This window comes from Puntigrus tetrazona, chromosome 25 (genome assembly GCF_018831695.1).
Source record: "Puntigrus tetrazona isolate hp1 chromosome 25, ASM1883169v1, whole genome shotgun sequence".
Taxonomy (NCBI): domain Eukaryota; kingdom Metazoa; phylum Chordata; class Actinopteri; order Cypriniformes; family Cyprinidae; genus Puntigrus; species Puntigrus tetrazona.
Window position 1 is genome coordinate 10712996 of NC_056723.1, and position 23459 is coordinate 10736454.

Genomic DNA, 23459 nt, shown 5'->3' on the forward strand with positions numbered 1-23459 from the left:
TTTAGTCAGTGGAGTAATTTAGCTTTAAAGTCTTTAAAAATAATCAGACCCAATTTTAAGGTATGTTTTTTTTTTTTTGACAGACCCCACCTAACAAAAAAAGGTCACAGGCATGAATCTTGGGATCGGCGAGATGCGATTCCTCTGTGCTAATTAACATCATACTGTGAGGTCAAATGTGAGCGTTATCGGATTGAACCACACGACTCCAGCAGGTGACGGCACAATAAACACACTGAAATCATCTCACACGCCACTGAGTCACCTTGATGAGATTACAAGTGACATTTCAATTTCCAGTGTCTGCTGGAGAAAAATGGGAATAATAGCTGTCTTAGAAATGTAATATAAGAGGGGAAAAACCCCAACAATTGGCATCCTCAAAGTGCACAGCACAAAGTTGCCAATAACATGCTAGGTTGTAGTTAAGAAATGTTTTACAGAGGTCATCTTATCCATTTGCGTACAATGGTTACTTTCACAAAAGCAATCCAGTCCGAAAAGATCATGCATTGGATCTTTCTTAATGGCAAATAAATAAATAAATAAATGGGTCACAGAAAGATTTAGCTAAAATGATCATGAAACGCAATCAAATAAAATGCAAATAAAATAAATACAGATAGATACTTCCAGACTGTATGCTCTTTGCATCTGTTTAGCATATATTGCTAAATGGCTGGGCAAACGAGTGTGATCTGAGTCATCTTTCTATTCAACACAACACTCTTAAAGGCCACCCGCCTTTCCCCGAGAGCGAGGAAGCTCATCTAGGCTTGATGAATTCCTCCTCCTTGTCATATCGCGCCTATACTGGAACGCTTAGAGACTGATTCAGGAGCTCTCTGAGAAAAACCAACAGAATCCCGTATTTACCTTGGCAAAGTAGCAATGGGTTCAAGTCCGCAATCAAAGTGCAATAAAACAGTGTGAAAACTACCGATAGCAACAGCTTCTATAAATAATAACTTCACAACCGCTCAACAAACATGGAACCTAATCAACTAAAATTAAAATCACGAAATGTATAAATATGGGGGAGATGTACTGAGCGTATTGTTGTTCGAAGTACTGACTTTGGTTTCTGTGTGAGCGCTCAGTGGAGAACGCTCATATCTGAGAGAGTCATATCTGTTGAGTGTGTGAACGGCTTTGAACAATCAGCGCTATTTAATAATTCACTCAAATTGACGTTTTTTAAAATCTCAGTACTTTTGACATCACTGTAATAGAGCTGTTATTGTAGATTCATAACATTGAGGCTGAAGCACTGATGTGACACGGACTATTTTAATGTCGTTCTTTTTGGGTCTTGAATGTGTCAGTTGCGCTGCTGTCTATGGAGGGTCAGAAAGATTTCTTACAATAAAATCATATTTGTGTTCTGAAGACGAGCAGACTTACAGCTTTGGAACAAAATGAGTTATTAATGACAATTTTCATTTTTGGGTGAGCTATCCATATACGTGTTTTGCAAATATATATATCTATGAAGACAAAGCCTCAGTTTCCCAGTCTTTAAAGGAAACTGTGTGTAATAAAGGAAAATAAAATGTTGCAAACTTTCCCCTGGAATCACAAATTGAATTTTAAGTTTTGATTAACGTAAGCTTCCAAGACATGCACATTTTGTGTTGGCACTGACGTTTTTTTACAAACAAAGATTAACGTCGCAGGTGTACGAGTTGTTAGTAAATCAAGGCTTTTGCCAGTGTCCAAATTCATCATACAAGGTGCATGATTTTTAGAAAGTTCTACGAATATTTGCAGTCAAAATCTAGTAATAAATGCAATCAGGAATTCGCTAAATTGCTGCTTGACTAACAGAAAGCCGCCTGCTTTAAAAGTATGAAGCTATTCGTTCATAACGGAATCATTGAAAACGACAAAGAACCTGTTTGCAACCTGCACAAAAAAAATCGAAATAAATAAATAAAATTGCTGAAATTTCTCTGTGACCTTATCTATAGAAAAGTAGAAAAGCACAATGAGATGCATTCCTTAATCGACAAAAGCAGAAAACCTCCACAGACGTCATTCTAGATGACTCCGCGTCCAATTATTACATTTCCGAGCTCACTGTCCACTTAATAAATATTACATCTTTGCAATGTTAGTCAGTTCAGGTCAGATGCATCATTAGTGCAGATAAGCTACGGGCTCAAAAGGGACCCAGAGATTCATTTAACTTTACACAAAACACCGCAGCCAACGATGACCGCTTCGCTTTTCTGTAGCTCGCACATAAAGAGTGTCATTCTGGGTTCGGCGGTGTGACAGAGCTGCATTTGCACTTCAGAGCTGCACAGCTGGCGTATTTTCAATGTGTCTGCAGTGTCAAAACAAGTCACTACGCTAATGGGGAGCTGATGAGATAAGAGCGATTTCATGCTCAAGGTTTGAAGATAAAAAGAAAGTGTGAGATTTGTAAGTCAGCGTACTATAGAATGAAAATAGAGCAGTGACCTTAAAAAAAAAAGTTAAACAGATTAGCACATTGTGTATGTTTAAATAAAAAAAGAAAATGACTGTATAGATAGAAAAGGCTTTAATTAACATAACTCAACATGCTGTTAACCTACAATGACATTCATATATGCTATTTTTAAGACATGTAGGAACATTTTGAAAAAAAAAAAAAAAAAAAAAAAAAAAAAAAAAAAAAATCACTGGCACCTGGACTTGCATCTGTTTAATAAAAAAAATGTAATTAAAGAACTCCTAACCACCAGGGGGAGCCCCTACCAGAATATGATGTGGGGTTTCGACCTTTTTCCACGTCACAGTAAAAAAAAAAAGGATTGTAAGTTAATAAATAAGAAATAAAAAAAATGCATCTCACAAAATATAAAGTGGTGTTTACAAGAATTAAAAATACAATTAGCAGAAATAATGAAGGAACAGACTTCCTGTAGTTTTGTTTTTGACCTTTATTTTTCATTTATGGTACAATACTGGGTATGATATTGAATTTCTGTTTCTCATTGTGACCTTGTATGACCAAGCTTGAGGACTGACCTTTGGGTTTGCTAACCTTATCTTAAAGTCTACCTTTTTACAAAGTTTGGAGTCGCTAAGATATATTTATTTATTTATTATGTTTTAAAAGTCTCAGGCTGTTGCTCTTTTTAATTTCTGAAAGGCTTACAGAAACATTCACTTGGTCAAAAACAGAAATATTATTACAATTTTAAATTACTCTTTTATATGAATATAGTTTAATTTTGCATTTACTTCATGCTGAAATTTCAGGATCATTACTATAGTCTTCAGGATCACATGATCCTTGTGTGGTTTAATGTTAGTAGTGTGTGTGTATCATGTTAAGGTCCTCTATGTGTTTTATTGTTTTCACCGTACTCACTGTGGTCTGGAGGCCTCGGCTTGATCCGTCTGGAGCTTCTCTCCTCCCTCCACCTCCATGGTGCAGTACACGATCCGGTTAGGAGCAACGGATTTCAGCCCCTGCACTTCAATGATCACAATCTGAGCAAAAGAAACATGCAGAGACTTCACATGACATTTGAAAAGAGCGACAATTTAGATTTCCTATTTTTGGGCTTTTCGTGAAGTGCTTTTTGGCAAACTAGCTGTTTATACAACCCGATTACTGAAAATGTCATTTCTAAAATTCCTACTTCAAACACTTTATTTACTGTGTGTGGAATTCATGTTTTTTTTTACCGAACCATCGAAATGTTTGACAACTATCGCAACCGGCAAGGATGGCATCTCCGGCATCAAATATCTACCTCCAAAGAAAACGACAGCACTACGTCAGATTTGGAGAGAGGCAAGTCGTTCTCATCGCCGATGTCCAGGAAGCTGTTCATGGGTGTGAGTTTGGGCTTGATTTTGGGCTTGAAGTCTTTGGCCACAGGTTGGCTCTCCAGGTTTGCCATCAGCAGGTTAACAGACGACCTGAGCTCCTCCACGTACATCATCTCCATGTCTTTGGAAATAAACTTTGGAAACTTCCTCTCCTATCAGACGCAGCAGATAACATGATGATCACTGTTTAAGGCACCTGTACAGTTGTACAACCTTATAATCAGTCAAAAATGTGTTACTCAAAAGACCAACGGTTAAATTGGAAGTGTGTGTTTTTATTGTTGTTTATTTAATATTAATTTACATTTGTTATAATTTACTTATGCAGTATTAATACTGAATTAATACACTAAAAATTGTATATTTTATATTATTTAATATCAACTCAATAATGGCTCTGAATAATTCACAAGTCCACAATGTGCAAAATAAATAGCAAAACTAATTTAATATATATTAATTTTTATTAAAATTATCGGTAACATATACTTTTATTCCTCTTTATTAGTTCATAAATATTTAAGTTAAAAGTTTTTCACATGTATTCAACAGCACACAATATGACTTAAAACACAAAATGATAAAAATAGCCAAAACAATGTTTTGCTCTATAATTTTTATTTTGTAATATTATCATTTTTCATGATATTTGTTTATTTATTTATTGACTTATTCTACAATGGCTCTGAATAACTGCTCTGTGTGTGTGTGTGTGTGTGTGTGTGTGTGTTTATAAATTCTAAATATTTTTGTTGTTGCTGCTATTATATATTATTATACATTATTATACTTTGTAATGGATCTGAGTCTGATTGAAAACTGAACAGCAAGTTCAAGACAAATCGTTTTGACAAACTCATCAAAAAGATTTGTACAAGTCCTTTGTCTGCAGCTTTTATGTTAAAAAAAACACTGATATGCACTCCTTTTTCAACACGAACAAACTTGTCTTATCTTTTTACTGTAATAGGGAAAAACAGGTGAAGTTTTCTTACTCTGGCTATTTTCTCGGCCAGCTGCAGTCGCCCGTCCAGCTCTCTGCGGATCTGAGCAGCCTGCTCGTCCACGTTGTCCAGCTGCACGGAGAACAGAAGACAAAGCTTATCTATTTGACACGGCTTACTAAACCCTTTACCCAGGTAGATCTAGATAGATCAAAGCTGACCGCGGTGAAAAGACAGACAAGATGGGCTTAATAACTACCCTGATTAGTCATGTAGTCTCTTTTGAGCCTTGTGAAACAGCGGTGGTACTTGGACGGGCCGTACCGAGGAGATATGAGATCATAAAAAACGTTTAATGTCTTTATCTGTTCACTGAGCAGCTCTGGCATGCCCTCAAATGAAGCGTTTCTGGAGTGTGAAACACACACACACAAAAGTGACACACAAACACACCCACACAGCACTGCTGGCATGTTGTCAACACAGGGTTTCCTCTCCATGAGTGGGAAATCTCTCTGTATCTCACACACTCACACACACACACACACACCACCCCCACCAGAGCACTGTTTCCACTTGATAAGCTCTTCTCCCTTCGGCAGCAGTAGGACGGACTCTGCTTCCATTTCACGCTGCACTATTGCTGCACCAAAACTGTTGCTCACCCAAAGTTCATTTTTTTTTTATTTTTATAAATTAAGTGGTACTCATAATTTGCGATTTGAACAAACCCCTGACAAACCCTGCATCTTTTGTGCAACAAAAACAGTTTGTACCTCAATGTGTGGCTTGTTATATTAACTCAGATTTTCCGGTTCCCAGTGTTTTCACTGGTGCATGATAGGGGGCGCTATTATGCATTTTCTAAAAAATAATAATAATAAATTATAGGGCTGCCCCCTAATCGTTGGTTTGGTTCGACAAAAATGTTATTATGTTATGTTGTCTCGGACAGTGAACATGAGCGTGAAACAACTAGCAAATAAAAAAATATATCTATAGATGAAGTAATGTCTACTTTCGAATGAAGCAATTTACATTGAAAACAAATCATCTCCGATTAGGAAATACTAATGAAACGTGCATAGCCTACAGACGCATCACTACAGCAGAGAAGAGTGGCGCCGACTTAAAGAAAGCACTAGTTGATCAAAATATTCAAATGTTGCTGCTTTCACTGAAACGTTCATAATTATTACTTGTGGATGTGCGCTGTGGCAAGCTTTATGTGTGTGCTTGTGCACTTAACAGGACGAAGACAATTAAAGGCATATAATAACAATTTAAATGGTTTATTAATAATTGTGCATTTATTTGACAATTGCTTAAAATGAATGACAACTGTAGTGCATTAATTGCTGGGGCGGTTCTGGGATCTAATCTTTAGGAGGGTTTAGCCCTCAGTGCGACTACTAGATACAACAATACTAATTACCTAAATAAACAATGTTTTACTGTCTTTATGAAAACTGTATTACTGTATGAAGTAATTAGACACAATTACCTATTCAAATTACAGAAGTTACTCAGTGACTGTTTCTCGTGTTTTCTTTTGTTGTTCTATTAGCATAATTAGACTGACTACTTATACATACCAACACACATCCAATATTTTTGTAACCGTTTATGACTATTTAAGACGTAACTGACTGCATTTACTCGTCACAATACTCACCAAAGTGATGTCTAATATTTTATGTATTAGCTTATTGATTGTTTGATATGTATTAAGCATTTAGTTTGCATTTTTTTTTTTACCTATCCATCTGGACGCAGACTGTCAAACACACACAACTGTTAGCCAATCAGAGCCGTGGATATATATAATCTGCCACGTCTATTCAAACAGAGCGTGTTGATGAGCGTGTTAAAAAAACGGACCGAAAATAGCTTTTAAATGATGATGTTTTTTGGTGTAAAAACCAGCACAAAACATACAAATACCAAATAATCCCAGCCTCAGTTTCTTCTGGGAAGTTTGTACTTACACGCTCAGAAGTTCTACTTGTACCCCCCCAAAAAAACGAATAAAGCGATTAAATAAAAATGAGAAACAAATTACAAGCAATAGGACAAACAACTACTCTATTCTAGATATTGACTTGCTTGTTTAACAGAATGACAGCCTGCAGGAATATCAGACTGCTGCCCAGATCCAATATACTCAACATTCACTGACTTGAATCGGACCAGATCGCAACGTCCCTAAAATAAAACTCATCTAAAAACATAAATATCTGCTTCTGCAACACAACGTTGTATTCTGTTCCGATGCTGTAAACAGCAGAAGAGCATGTAAAGAGCGAGTGCTGGTGTCTGTAATGAGGCCGGCTAATGTCTGCCATGCTCTACTGAGCAGATCTACTGCTCCCATCACATCAACCTTCATTATCGACTCATTCTATTAACATATGCAAATCCACAAATGCCTCACAATCTCACAGAAGAAGCGTGTGGGAGAAAGCAGAGCAGATGAAGTCCTCTTGTGAGCCGGGCGCAGGTCTGGTCGTATGTGGGAGGCCTTAATGATGCAGTTAGCCATGTCTGGACGGATGGAAAGAGGCCAATCGCTGTGTTAAAGGAAGTGCACCTCTGAAAGACGCAGGAAGTAATGAGAGCATTACAGGGATGAAAAGCGCTGGTGAACTCCACTAATAATAGACCTAACGACCCCAGCAACAACAGGAGGTCAAGGTCAGGGTGGGATGTGATCAAAACTACCATCCTCTGGGTTTTCTTCTAAGCTGGAATTTGTGCGTAACATTTCACAGCACTGCTATTCAGGTCTGTTCGGTTTGAAGGATATTTTTCACTTCGCAAGCAATACATGCATAAACGGAAAATTAAAAGAACATGGGAAAGCAAATGAAACATGCATTGCGATACCGGCTAGTAATTAAGAATTTAAGGTGCATCTATTTCAGTTTCTGACAGGTAATTAGGGCTTGTGCAAAAGCAGATAATCAACAACATTCATAGCTTATTTATAACTAATTAGCGTCTAATAACTCTTGTGTTTGCTGTCACCGTGCTATTTAGACTGTGAGATATACGTCTGAATACATGCTGCAAGAACTGTGACATTTAATTAAGATAAGGTTGGACCTGAAGTCAGGATCAGGGCCAATCAGATTGTGTTTCAGCTTCATTGCTTGCACTTGCATATTGCTGCTAAATCATTTCTGCTAAAATGACCCATCTGTTACTCTCGCAAGGTGCATTTATTATCCTAATCATCTGCAAGGTGTGCTAATGTAATTCATTTTGCTCACGTTCTGCACTTAATGGAATGCAGGAGCGTGCATTTTTAAGATCTTTTTGCAAAAAACAAATTAAAATTCAAAAAACGTTGCGTTTTACATATTCAAAATGCACGACATGTATCGAATGACATTAAATACAGCGTGATTAAAATATGATTGTAATTATTTACAACTAAAATGATTAATAACAATTTTGGATTACAATTTTTTTTTTTTACATAATATGACATAACATAACAGAACATAATAGAATATGTATTTTGTGTTTTATTTATAGTAACAATCTGCTTGGTAAGCTTTTGTAAGAGCTGACAAATCTAAGTATTTCTTGTTTTTATGCAGCAAGCCTTGGAAATTATGATTGACAGTTGAAAAGTTCGAGATGTCCCCAGCCGGCCACATAAATCCGTCAAGAATTGCTGGTTTTTGACAGTCAGAATGACCACATCAGCCATTTCCCAGCACAATGACACAAACAGTGGCTGAATAAGGAATAATAAAACTGCCAAAACACGGACAGCGCCGTTGACGTCCCACTGAAATATAGCAGTGCCTCGGCACAACGGGTTTGTGCTCATAACGCATTAGAATGGCTCGATTGTGGCTTTCTTTGAGAAGAACGTGGTCAAACACCTCCCCAGAGCCGCACACATATGCACACCAGATTCTTTCCTGTTGCCGTGTTACCAACTTGCTCGCTTTTCTTTAGCTGCTCTATTTTGGTTAGTTTGGCAACAATTTCTATGACAACAAGCCTTAGGAGCGGCCTAATGAGAGACGTCACCAGCCTGGAGAAAAGCACGCCGCTGTCACGCTCTAATCTTCACTCTGCTTTCTTTACCCCCCTCATCTAAATTAGCAAACCAATTAAAAGGCAACCGCCTCCAGTCACTAGCTTTATTCTCGCATGGAACTGAAAAAAAGTACGGTTGTCCTTCTATACTAAGCTCAGGTGCTTTATTAAATATTCACAGTAAATGAATGACGCTTTAACCGGCCATACAAGATCAAAGAGCGTTTAAATGATTTTAATTAGTTTTCTATTTGCTCGTTAATACTTGTTTCGTAACAGCATCTCCCATTTAAGCTTTACCAGCAACTGAACAATCAACAGAAGCCACGTTTTGTGAATCAGTTCGTTTCAATTGACTCGAACAGACTTCACGTTATACTTTTCGACGATAGCCATAATTAGAAAATGCATTACTAATATCATGTTAATACTACACGTGTGATAATAAATAACCAAAGCACTTCTACTGATTATATTATAGTATTATGAATCTTTTGGCCATGTATTTAATATACATAGAGAGAGAGAGAGAGAAAGATGGAGAGAAAGAGAAAGAGAGAGAGACTTATTAATGCACATGATTTGAAATAATTAATTCTATTTAAATATCAACACTGTTCAACACTTTTCAGCTGTAAGTGTCACTGGGACATGCTGTTTTTGATGGTCCGCCCTGACCCTGTCAGAGAGAGATGAGTATCTCTGCAGCATCAGAGGTAGTAATTCATTACCGCTCCTGGGTGGCTCACCTGCGCGGCGCATCCTCCGGCCCTCGGTGCGACGCGCTAACGAGAGATGACAGGGTGGCGAGAGCGCGAGGCGAAGCTGAATGTGTTCATTAGGAAGAAGATGACAGGTGCTGAGAGGAGAACAGCGACTGGCCTCTCTGATCAGAAGGGCACAGCTGGATTTCGCAGGGTGTCCACCTGAGACGCGACCCGCCTGCCTGTCCGCCCAACCAGATGTTCCACGGGCACTGGATTTATTATTGAATATGACTGATTTAATGGGGTCATCACATCTATGGCTGAACATGATGAGTTTCCCATGAATATCTGTAACCTAGAACATTCTTCTCAGGGTCAATTAATACATTTTTGCATCTAAAAAACACGTTGAGTCTTTTATCATTTCCCTCTCAGTTTGTCCCTGTTTGTATCTACAGTATCCAGTCAATCTCACTTTATCCGGTTCTTTTCTTTGTTGTTTCTTGGACTCGTTTGTCTTCATCCTCCTTTACTCAAATGCTTTAGTCTTTCCCTCTCAGTCTGTCACTTCCCTGCACTCTTCTGTCGCTGCCTCCTAGTCCCGTTATAGATCTTTTTCTTCCTCTGTGTGACACCCTCCACTTACTGACATTTCAATTGTCATGCTTACCGTCTCTTTCTGTTTCCCTTATTCTCTTCCCTCTTCCATAAAGGAATATGACACCGGGTGGAGCAGTTATCAGAGAAAAATACTTCTCCTTTAAAGCAAGACGGATCGAGCCAGGAAAAGCTAAATGAACAATGGACTCCGTGTTAAAAATACTGGAAAACCAAAAAATTTGTGGGACCTGGAGGGTTTTTCTGAAGAATAGTTCAGAATATACTGACCTTGCGACATATTAAAGTTAGTGGTGCAACGATTACAAAGCTCCCGGTTCGGATCATACCACAAAGCTCCCGGATCGGATAATGTTTTGGAATTCGTTTTTAATTTATTACTAAACAGCTTACTTCTATACCCCAGCGGAAACTACTAACTCAGTAACGCAACAAAAAGAACTGCACAAATTACAAGCATAGACGAACAACAAAATTATAGGCTATATATCTTTGTTAAAGCTGTGTCGTTTCATTAGCAGAGACGGAAGTAGGTATTTGTAGGCTGCTGTCCCTTTAAGACTAAATGCACTGACCTAATACTCACACACATTCGTTTCTTTAGTCAGCTGTATACGTTAACAGCCCACGAGACCTGATTCGGCAAGATAGGTGGGAATTATTCAAATGTGTCACGCCATGACGTGGAGCCATCACGGAAAGGTTTGAATTACTAACGACTCCTTTAGGTTATTTTATGACACAACCCTGCCTTTGCAGATTGTTTACATTCACATACAGTTACATTAACACACTGCATGAAACTTAACATTGGAAATGGCATAACAGGGGCACTTACAACACCTAAACGTTAGCATAAATTGCAATGTCAATTCAGCGTATTTCGTTAAATAATGGGGGGTGGGGGTAGTAAAAGTTCTGAATAGCAAGTAGAGTAACTTTTTTGTAACCAAATTGGCTAATGAGTGAAAAAGCTAACCTTGTATATGAACACACGAGCAAGAATTGCAACAATTTAGTTTTTTCTTTCAACATTTATATGTATACGTATAAAATCCTGTCACACCTATTTATATTGAACTAGTAAAAGCAAAACCTCCATCAATTACTCATATTTAGCCTTATAAATGTTAAACCCTTTCCCTTCTTTTACAAAATCCTGCACAGCGCAAAAATATATAACCGTTATGCAAGAATTAATTCCCTTGTTTAGTAATTTATTTCCTCATTGTAGTTACACTGTGGCAATGACTTACGCCTCATTCCTCATTTATCAATTCTGGCCACAAATACAACTTATTAACCCATTACATCAGTTCAGCAAGTCATGATCTTGATTTCATCAAAAGCATGCAACAATTTGCTAAAAATGAGGGAACGGATGAGTCACAGGAGCAAAATCATATTATGCAGCCATTTTTTTCCCCCCGCATGTCATCTGCAGGGCTCCACGCTCTCTAAATGGACACACAATGACATACACTCACACACACGACTAAGTCTGAAGGTAGAAAATGAACAGCAAACTGGTGAGTCAGTGTGAGGGAGTTGAAGATAATAATCAATGAAGGAAACGACCGAGAATGGAAAAATCCAAGAATAGCTCTCTGACCCCCTCCCCTTTTTTCCCATATCCGCTCATTTCTCTTTTTTATATTTAACAGTCATCTGCATCCCTTCCTCTGTGTCGTCACATTTCTGGACATCTCTTGGACATCCTTTTTTATGCAGCAGTGAATAAAGACAGAACAGTCACGAAAATCCAAAAATAAATTGTAAGACACTTAATGGTTTTGCAGTTGGGGTTGTGCCGGTAGACGACAGCATCGTGTATCGAAAGATGGCCAGGGATGTTGACGATATCAGCTGTCTTCGTCGATAGTCAAGGTGACATTAAGCTCATTAATGTATAAAACAATCATTTTTATTGTTATTATTCCGTTTTCTTTACAGCACATTAACAAAATCACTGATGCTTATTCTTCATCATCGTTATAATAAAAAGAACATGCAGTTAATAAGGTCCGGAGTAATTTAACTTTACTCCAAAAATATGAGCTTAGGCTAGCTGAAAACGTGTTCGTTTACGTTAAACTGTTGGTCTTTAAAATGACTCTACTTTAGATTTTCACCTTGACTGACTTCTAGACTAATAACTTCCACGCCGATAGGGCAAACTTGTCACAGCAGGACGCGCTTGGTCCTAATAGCGATGTATGACTGCTGTATCCGAATATATGAACTAGCTGTTTTTAATATTTTTGTCAGTTTTTCAGTATATTTTTTCGTTATTGGTGCTTCCAGGCTCTCTTTCTCTCTCAGCCCGTGACGATTACAGAGAGCCTGTCTCTTGCCCCTAACCACTCATACACAGTAATACCGCGTATCGGCGATCTCACAGGCCGGTGATATGACGATATGAAAAATTACCATATCGCTCAACCCTATTTTAGCACTTTGACATTCTCAATTTCAATCTCAACAAACGCCTCTAGTGGCGTCGCTGTCATTAACTCCCAGTCTGTTTGCTTTGCTGTACATTGTTCCTTGTATTTTTTTAAAACACCACTCATAAATTCACACTTCTTTGCCCTTTGAATACATGTGCATGAGTGATTTATTGAATGCTGAGCCACCAGCTAATGCTGGATCTAACACGCAAAGCAAACAAACTTTTAAATGTCATCTCACACGGATCCATAAAATGCACACAGGTGTGTAAATTCTTAATAAGCGCCGAGAGAGATTAGCACCAGTAGTTCAAGCCTGATTTGATTGGAACCGTGGTGCAGCTTCACCTCATTAGTCGACAACAACGTACAGCTACAAAAGCAAAACGTACATGAAAACCGTAACACAAAAGATTCAAGTCCTCTGAAAACAACACGCCGCCTTCTGCAGCTAAAAGGCAACGCTGTGCTTAATGGCAACAGATCTGACATATGCAGATGAAATGAAGCCTGAACAAAAACAAATGAACTTGGCATTAAACCCAAAGAAAGAAATCTCACTTTTCTTTTTAGGAAATGTTACTGTTGCTGCCCTTAATTACTACAGAAAATAAGTTCAATTGTTCGCGATGATGCATTTTCAAGGGAGGTCTAATTGAACTACATTAAAGTATATACTGTTTTTGGCACAATACTTTACATGTGTTAAAATAGTGTGACAGTGCCTACCACTAAAAGTGTGATCAAATAGTTTTACAGCTCAAATAAAACATCTTTATAGGCAGCGGTGAATATAAGGGAATAAATAAAACACGCACTGGACATTTGTATTATTAGTTGGGTCGAACCTTAAGATTTAGGGGAATAGCTAGTGTGATGTAAAAGACATGATAACAATAACAATAAAACAAATAAATCTAAACTATAAAATACAAAAAAAAATAAATAAAATGCAAGTACATTAAAAATAGGGCTGTGAAACGATTGCAATTAAATCACACCCAAAATAAATAAAAAATGTTTACATAATATATGTTGTGAATATATAAAAATACACACATACAGCAGTTTTAGTTTTAAAATAAATGAATACATAAACATATGTTTTCATATTATTTTCTTTCATATATAAATATACTTAATATATAAACTCAACATATTCTCACATAAAGTTCACAATTAGTAATATTAGTTAGATTTAAGGCCATTAAAATAAAAGATTAAAATTTTAAATTAATTAAAAAATTAAATTTGAACCCAAAATCGTGATATATATGAATGTATATTAATATAAATTTTTTCTTAACATAATTAACTTACAACATGAAGACTATTTGTTTATGACATTAAGTGTATTCAGAAATTCCATGCTTTCACCCAGCCTTACTATCTCAGAAATCATAACAAAAAAGACAAATCAAATCTGAACCTATAATAAATGCTTAAAAACTGTAATTAAAATGAACTTCACAAGGACATGAGGATAAACTGATGACATCTTAAGCATACATGCTTTTCCTCCACCATAGGATATCAGTTAGATGCCAAATGTGCCAATTAATATTAGGTTCAAGCCGCCTAATTGCACTAATCTGCTAACGGCAATACCGATGAAAAGGGCCATCGGTGAAGACCACCCACCACCTCTCTTTCACTCCTGCTGTCCCCTGGGGAAAGGCTAGCGACTGATACCATGAGGGCAAGCCAGCTGGCCAATTTCCCATCAACCCCTGACCTTTCTGCAACGTCTTCAAAGCGTCTGATGATGGGCTAAAGCCACCTGTGCTCAGGTGATTACGGTAAAGGGCAAGGGATTAAAGCAATAAAATGCTCACCACCATTAGGAGAAACACTCAACGCAACGTGTAACTCTAAAAAGTCTCATTAAATAAAAAAAAAAAAAAATTCCAGCCTTGGGTTGTTTGTCATTTGAAAGCCATTAAGTTGAGAAACACAAGTTACTTCTGGAATATAAAATGCAAGAGGCAATTAGTATGTAGTTTTGAGCAAATTCTCACAAATATGTACAAGTACCACATTTTAATCAAATGACTTACATCCCGTTAAGATTTATGTTGATGAGAGAAGTACATGAGCCCAAGTTTAACTGTATAGCAAATATCACTTAATAAATACACAATAATAAATATTGTTTTTAATGAACGGTGCTATAGTTTCTATTTGTTTTATACATGTCATTTATACATGCCATTTTACTAAAAGATTTTTTTTTGCGATGACAGGAATTAAAATATACAGTTATAATGTTTGCAAACATCACATTTCGTTTACCAGTATTTTACATGATTTTTGAATCAAACAATACTATTTGACTACTTTTGTTGAGTTATGGTAATGTAATTCCTCAAAAATGTTCTTTTATTCAACATAAAGAACAATTATGTATGATGTGCTTGCAAAAGTTTATGCAACTAAAGATAGAAAAAATTGCAACTCAACTCACCATTTATAAATACACAGAGAAATGCTTCTCTTAGATTCAAACAAGTGAAATTTAAAGTACCTGCACCAAAAAACGTTTAGCACCTTTTTCAAACGCAAGACTGAAAAAGGTCTGCCGAGACTTAAATGTTTTGGGACCAAGAGCGTTAATCCAAATCATCTGCTGAAGGAATCTGGGACCAGGCAATTCATTTTTGTCTGTAAATATCCCTCTGAGGACATCGGGTTTTTTGACAAAATTGTTCTGAGATCACATGTCAGAGAACGCTGAAAAAAATCAATGTGTTTATGAAAGAAAATCAAACTTTAAACTCTTTCCTGGGACACTGAGGATTCAACCACAACTGAATAGAACTATATTAAATCAAAGGCGTTTTAGCCACAGAGACAAAGCTGTCATGGCCAAGCCCCAGACATTTGGTGTCTCTGAAAACAAGAGATAAAACTCTGGCATATATGATCAATTCACGAAAAACAAACACATATAAATATTAGGGCTGTTTTTCGCCTACTATGCAGTGGGTAACTATATGATTTTGGGTGCAGTTTTTATTTAAATCAAGCAACCGTGCTGTACATTATAGCATTGGTTAAAGTTAAGTAAATCTTAAAGTGGAAGTGAAGCAGTCATTCAACAATATAAAACAAACACAATGTAACCATTTAAAAAAAAAAAAAAAAAAAAAAAAAAGTTTTTCACCTAGCCACTTCTCAGACTTGCAGGTTGCCAGATTGACGACACCAACAGTAACGATTTAAGATTAACAGAGGGTTGATCTTGTTCGGATTAATTTGGCATGTTTACTAAATATCTGCAAACATTACGGTATTTGTATGCTTTATTAGAGCCAAAAACGTACATATAGCACCTTTGAAGATTAGCCAGCACTGACCTGCAGGGCATTGTAGAGCAGCTGGTGTTCAAACTTCTTGATTCCCAGGATCTGCTGGAACATCTCATACAGCTGTTCTTTGCTGAGGATGAGTTCGGATACTGCGCTGAAGGGCATGCGTCCCTGCGGCCGCCGCTGGTCCTCTTCTCCTTTGTAGATGGCGTCGTATTTGGTGATCCAGGAGCTGAGGACGGTCTCTTTGCTCAGGCCGTCGATCTCGGGCAGGCTGCGCACGCGACGCTCAATGTTCTTCTTGAAGACCTCGCGGAAGTCACTGGCGGAACAGCCTCCGCTCTGCACCATGCGCGCCACTCGCTCACTTTTCAAGAAGCCCTAAACGAACAAACAGTGACGGGCTCAATCCATCAGTACAATACGATACACACAAGTTTATTTATTTATTCTTTTTTTTTCCATTACATTAGAAATTCAGTTTATACATAAAATAAATGCACTTGAATCCATGTTTTATATTAAGAAAGTGTTTTTCATTTGTGAATGAATTCTGAATGGATAGTTTGATACTTGGTAAATACAAGAAAGACATCAGAGAAAAGGTTTGCAATTTCCTTGAGAACTTAATAGTTCCTCGGTTCCATTAAAACTGCTATTTAAGTGGTGAAAAAACAAAAACAAAAGAAAATGGAAAGAACTATCAAATGTGTTGCTTTTCATTTTGTCCTGTTATCATAATTAAGTAAAATACAGGTTTTTCTAATTGAATGAAAACCTTCGAATTTGAGTAGTTTGACTTTTTTATTGTTTTTTTATTATTATTTATTAGTAATGACAACATGTCAGGGTCAGTAAGTCTCATGATTCACGACACTAATTTTGGATGGATAAAAATAAGGTACCTGATATTTTTTATATTATTAAGGCGCAAGTAAAAAAATAAATAATTAAATGCAGGGTGATGCAACTGTTATCATAAAGAAAAAGAGCCTCATTAAAAATGAATAAAAAAAGAGAAAACCTTAACATTGAGTAGTCTAACTTCTGTATCATTGTTATTTTTATTACTATTTCTTAACAGTGGCGGGCCGTATATTTCACACCTAGGCCTTCAGTGGCGCCTGCATGAACTAATCCAACTCTTTTTATTACCATCATAATAACGCTAAGGCTATAGAAACCGTAAACATTACACAGAAGTGCAGTATAAAATGCATTGCATCACAGACAGATATCTTATGTAGCTATTACTAAACTAAGAAATGAAAGTCTAAAATGGTAAAAAAAAAAAAAAAAAAAGAGCTTCAAATCATATAAAACCAGTATGAATACGTTTGTAAAACTTTTTTTTTCTGGTTTTCATCACAGACGTTCACTGTATCACTGTACGAAGGGTTTTATAAAGACAGGTCATGTCCAAGTTTGGTGGAGGTTTCTGGATGGAACAGCACCAGAATTATTTCACAAACGTGGTCTCTCTCTCTCTCTCTCTCAATAAGAACTCCATTCATCATTACAAACCACAGATACACAAAGAACAAATCGACGTAACAAGCCAAAATTCAATTAAATGCTCAAAGCGGCGGAGCAGCGCAGTTTTAGAAAACACAATGATTCATGAGCGAGAGGAAATGCCCCACTGAGAGAGCGGCAAATCAGCACAGAAGAGCATGAAAACACTTCAACACTTTTCAGTAATTTCATTTTTTTACATTCGGTGACCGTGTCTGGGGGAAAGCGAAGCCGGCGAGGTGCGACAGAAGCGGCAGATGGAGACGAATCGCAGCTCCTAACCGCGAGTAATGGAGCAGAACAAAGACACTTCAGCTGCCTCGTCTCAAGGAGGCGGGGGAATATATCTGTGTCGAAACCGCCGCGATCGTAAGACGGCAGAGATCAGAGCGCAACAGGAGGCAGTTCTCATAGGAGGAAACTCCTCTCAAATCGCTTTTACTTGGACACCTGTAGAGACTACAAAGATCGTAATTCTCTTTGAGATTTGAGGAATGTGTTCATTTTCGAACGCGATTTTAAACCTAAAAGCTCCCTTCGGCGTAAATGAAACAGAAATATAAATGGGATACATGAAATAGAAAGATATGCAACTTAACTTGGTAAATACAATGCAGGAAAAAAAGCCTTGAAATTCCTTCTTGGAAATTTGAAACGCACCTACTCGTTTGTTCACGAAGAGTTCATTGGTTCCATTAAAGCCCATTCAAACGGTGGCAAAAACAATGATATTGGATATCTCGCAGTGCTTCTTAGCACTTGAATGAGTCGGTGAATGAGTGGCTTACTTTCCCGTAGAGAAAATTAATCGTTTTCTCCGGCCTCTAAAAGGACATGCGGGTGAAATGACAGACGGGCAGTCGTGCTGAGAGGACAAGGGCCTGCTCATTTTCTCGGAAGCATTCCAAAAATGAACTCAATTACGATACAGCGTCGTAATTCACTTTCTTTAAGGTAATCTATGTTACAAAGTCATCGTGATGAGAGTCCAGTTGCAGTGCTCGTTATACGCTCTTATTTTTTATAAAAGTAATCAAGAGAAAAGTATTGTATTGTATTGTCTAATACAAGAGACTGTATTAGTTTCCTACATATTTTACATATGTATTGATTCAGTAAAAATGTGGAGCATTTTAGTTCTGGTTTATGATCGGTCAATACTGAGTTCTAGCTGTGATAAAATTCACAATATATTATGATATCGGTCACAACCTCACAAAAATTTATATGGAGGTACCATGTTGAGGAATCAGCAGAATATTTATTCAATTATTAACACAAGTATAAAAATGTAAATAATTAAACTACATGTTAAATTGACAAATAGCAGATTTTCTGATCAGCTAGAGTAAATACGATGTGTTTTTGTGTAAAGTTAATAAACATTAAATGATAAGATTAACGTCAATGTTTTAAGAAAAAAAGTCTAAAATTGTTCTTTTTTTCTGAAATAAAATCAAAATGATGAGAAGTCAAAATATTTTGAAAATAAAATATAAATCGCAACAGTGAAGACAAAATGTTTCTAGAATGAAAAGTGTAAATATTGCAAAAATAAAGTTATGAGAATGAAGTAAAAAAAACAAAAAATGTAAACAATAAAATCTAAATATTTTGACTTTATTAATCAACATATTTTGATACTTTGACTATTTGGTGGCACTAGAAGACCACCATAGCTAAACGTAATAAGAAATATTCAAACAAATCTAATTTCATTCATGTTTAAAATGTAGTTAAAAGGTTAAATAAAAAATAATAAATAAAAAGGGAATTTTAAAACAATTGGACACTTTTTTATTTTTAATATTTTATTTAACAAGTAAATATGATGTAACCATTTTAAAACAATTCAAGTCCCCTGGCTTCAGTACACGTCACAATGATACCCAATCAATTCCCTCTTCACCGTTTCGAAAATAAATGCTAAATTCATGTTGACTGACGGGCGACAGCTAAAAAGAACCGAATGCTACTTTAAATGCATTAAATCCAGTGTTTCAGACAGTTTGATTTCCTTAACCCCCTCACACGCAGCTGTCCAACCTGTACCACCTGGATTATTTATCATAACGCTTACATAATATACGCCTCTACAGACAGTTGCAACTACACAATGGTGTCCAATGCCTCCATTTTGTGGTGGTGAAAATGTCAAACATTATTACTAATGAATCGGCCACCAAGGGATTTCCTCTCTCCCTGCTGCTCGACTTAATTGGCGGTTTAAAATCTCATTCAATTATTTATAACCAACAGTGTGCAGAGCTGTGCTCCGTCTGCAGTGAAGAGATTAATAAGATACAGAGCCATTTGTGTAATTAAAGCTAATACGAGGAATTATTTCTGGCAGAAGAATGAGGGAGAACGTCGTAAGAAAGACTGTAGATTAGCGCAGGAATCACGGTCGAGCGGCCATGCTAATAGTAGGAGGACTGAGATTGAGATTGGTGTATTTGACTTGATATAGGGGGCAGCACGTCTGCGATAAACACGAGGAGGGAGAGAGACGAGTCTGAAGGGTGAGGATTAATTAACAGAAAAAGGTTTAGCAATGACAAACCTTTTCATTTTTGCTATATTAGAATTTACTTGTAGGTTTTGAACACCTTGGGTTTATTCTCACATTATTGCTTTGCTCCAAAACCCAAAGCATCATGGACATTTTTATGGTCGATTTTTTAAATTGATTTATTATTACTGAATTGAATGGATATCATTCTTGCTCTAATTAAGAAGCATGGGGCTTTAAAGTCCTTTTATATAGAGGAACAAACATGCTAATAAATCAATAAATAATAGCACAAGAAAGTTTTTTGCTTAAGGCATAATTGTTAAGCATAACATCCTATAAAGCACTGTATAAGAAAGCATACTGTATAAGAAATTGCAATATTTTCTGTTTCCAATTTTAATATATTTTAAAATTTAATTCACTCCTGTGATGCAGAATTCTTCAGCATCATTACTCCAGTCTTCAGTGTACCATACTCCTTCAGAAATCATTCTAATATGCGGGTTTAATGCGCTATTTAAGTTTTAATTTTCTGCTCAAACAGAACAATCCAAGTTCAACCTTTTTTCCGGGTTCGTTCATCTAGACAGCAAGGCAGCTCACTGAACTTAAAATAAGCTTAGGTTAGAGTCCTGATCTCCAAAGGCTTTTCACAACAAGGACAAGAACTATAAAGATACTGTAACTATAAAGATAACAATATTAACGTCCACAAAAGCAAATAATATCGTCTGTTTATTGCGTCTGCCGCTTTAAATTCTCCAGCTGATGAAAACAGGATGGATTCTGACTGGCTGTCGATATTGGTGTTGTTCATCAGCTTAAAAAAAAATAAAAAAAAGTTCTGTAAGTGATTCCAATGATATTGTTTCTCTGGGCCTTTATCGTTATAGTCGTGGTGTGATTGTTTAATATTGAGAACATTTTTTAGAACAATATTTTCATCGTTATCATACTTGGTGCCCACGGGGCTTTACACAAGATATGGATGACTAAGAAAACTCTCTTCCATGCCAAAACACAAATTTTGTGTTGAGGTTTGTTCGGTAACAAATTTTTGAAAGTACTAAGCGAACCAGACTAAGCCCGGGGCTGCGATTCACTACTGATATACCAGAGCCTTCATTGGTCAAAAGTTAAAGATTGTTTATAAAGCCGTCTTAAAAGGTCTGGAAAAGACTGAGTGCAGCAGACCGTGTTATACGCTTCCTCATAAATAAAACATAGCTGTTATTCCCACTTGGGCGGCGTGAAACATTAAAAACATTTCAATCTTCTTCTCTCTTGCTTTCTCAATCTAGATGGAGTGACTCGATCAACAACTATAGGACGGCTCACAGCTCCAGTAGCTCATCACGAGTCGCAGTGAACAATAAGCAATCCCTTTACACGTGTATTTATAAAGAACGCGAATGTTGAGTCACATCTTCCACTGGAGAAAAACCTGCTCCATTTATATCTCTATTGTGTTTGTCCCTTTTCACAAATTCGCTCAAGCGTTTCCTCTTATCGGGTTTCCTGTGAACTCAAGCTCTGCCCTCGGACTCGCTCCTGGCAGTTCGATTATTCACATCTGAATGGAAATCTGTGCTTCTTTTCCAGTTTCAATCGTTCTTTGAGGAAAAAAAAAGTCTGATGGGGAATCACCTCAAACCTGAGAAGGAGATATTTGGCGACGCGTTGATGCCGTTTCGATGACGTACGGTACAAGTTTCCATTGGCAACGGAAAGGGACCTAATGACAAACTGTATGGCAAGACACTATACCGCTCTGAAAAGTTTCGATGAGAAAAAGCTGAGAAATAAGGGACTGGAGGTAATGAGCAGAGCGGGATCATGTCTGGACATACGACCAGTCAGAGTCAACTCTATAATTGGATCCTCTCCACTCGAACCTCAAAATATTAATCAGGCTTACAGTATACTGCAGCCTGGTTTCTCTGTTTATACGTAGCTATCAGTACATAACGGTTTTAGGCACAAAACATGCAATATTGCAATTAATTTTAATATAAAGCTGAAGCATACGATTTGGATGCATTTCAAACGTTTAAAACATGAAAACAGCTAATAATAAAAAATTTATTAAAAGTGCACAATAATTTACAAATCTTCCGTATCATTAAGATATTTGTATAAAAGCATTTTTTGACAAAATGCATCAAAGCTTTTTCCTATACTCCCAAACCAAAACCTATACATTTTATAGTGAATATAAAATATATAAAACAATTGACCATATTATGCTGTGAAAGTACTGTTTTATTACCAATATGGAAAAAAAAAAAAAAAAAAAAAAAAAAGACTCCAATTATCCACTCCTATCGCTAAACCTAACCGTAACTATTATTGCTGTATAGAAACAAGAAAAAAACCCATCGTAAAGCTTCTTAAAGCATCAACTTTTTTTTTAAGTGCAAAAAAAGCATGGGATTTGATGCTTATGGTTGGCTGCTTCATATGGATTCTGAAGATTTGGATTACAGCACACAAAAATGTATTGCTTTTGTGCATTTTTGGTGTATTTTATGGTTATATTGTCAGTCACAGCATGCACTGTAAAAACATTTTCCGGCTTACAAAACCTTTTGAGTCTTAAATACTAAAAAATGCTATTTACTTTAAACTACATAAAAACCCTTTTCAGACCAACAAAATCACCCCAAATGCTGTCCCAACTACTCAAACGTAGTTTGACAAACATTTCCACAACAAAGAATTTCATTTTGTGGAACTGTTCAGGCTTTGTGAGTTCCCAGCATGCATTGCAGCATGAATAAATTATGCAGTTACTGTTATAGGATTATTGTTTTGCTGTTTGCTAATTTAATTGTAACTCTCTTGTTGTTTTATCATTACTGTTAGTTATTTGTTGTACTGTTATGTAAAGAGCTCATTGCCACCGTTCCTATAGATAGTGTGTATATGTTCAACCACTTTCTGGATATCTTTTGTTTTGTAAGTTGTCTACTGTTGTCTATTAGACTAACTTATCCAATAATGTTTGTCATTTTTTGTTTCCCAGAAACTTAAAAGCTGTTTGTATGCTTAAAAGTTGAAGTAAACATGTGTTTTGTAAAAGCACATTTTACATAAAATACATACAGATTATCATGAGATCCCGCTGGATATAAAGTTTGTCTGAACCGTCTTTTAAATGCAAAGAAACTGATGATGAAGTATGAAGCTAGCCAAAAAGAAAAAGGCAGAACAGTAGTGGGTATAGGGAGGTTTTCATTAGTTTTGAAGGAAAAAAGCAGAGCAACAGTGGAAATGAGCATCAGAAAGAAATGCAGAATGGGATTGAGAGAAAGAAAGAGGGCCAAAAACCTATACTTACGGCTCTGACAGGCTTCAAAGTCGGCGCCTGCAGCTATTCTGTTTGCAATGCTGTCAAACAGTAATCCAATTGAGAACCACAGGGTGGTAAACACATGGGAAAAGAGTTAGAAACAAATGTGAGCTGGAGAGAGAGGGAGAGTGTGGTGGGGGAAAGGGAAAAAAAAAACAGATCA

General features: G+C 36.7%; 1 protein-coding gene across 20 annotated transcripts in view; it reads right to left on the reverse strand.

Moving 5' to 3' along the window:
* Positions 1–23459, reverse strand: part of cadps2 (Ca++-dependent secretion activator 2) — a 122195-nt gene that overhangs the window by 63576 nt on the left and 35160 nt on the right. For all 20 annotated transcript variants that reach the window (XR_006248148.1, XR_006248149.1, XM_043228815.1 and 17 more), the window contains exons 3-6: positions 15963–16295; positions 4827–4907; positions 3753–3983; positions 3365–3486 (exon numbers count right to left, since the gene is read on the reverse strand). Coding sequence is in view for 18 of the 20 variants with exons in the window: in XM_043228815.1 (XP_043084750.1) it covers positions 3365–3486; positions 3753–3983; positions 4827–4907; positions 15963–16295 (767 nt within the window). In the remaining 2 variants the exon portion in view is untranslated. The remainder of the gene's footprint in view (positions 1–3364; positions 3487–3752; positions 3984–4826; positions 4908–15962; positions 16296–23459) is intronic.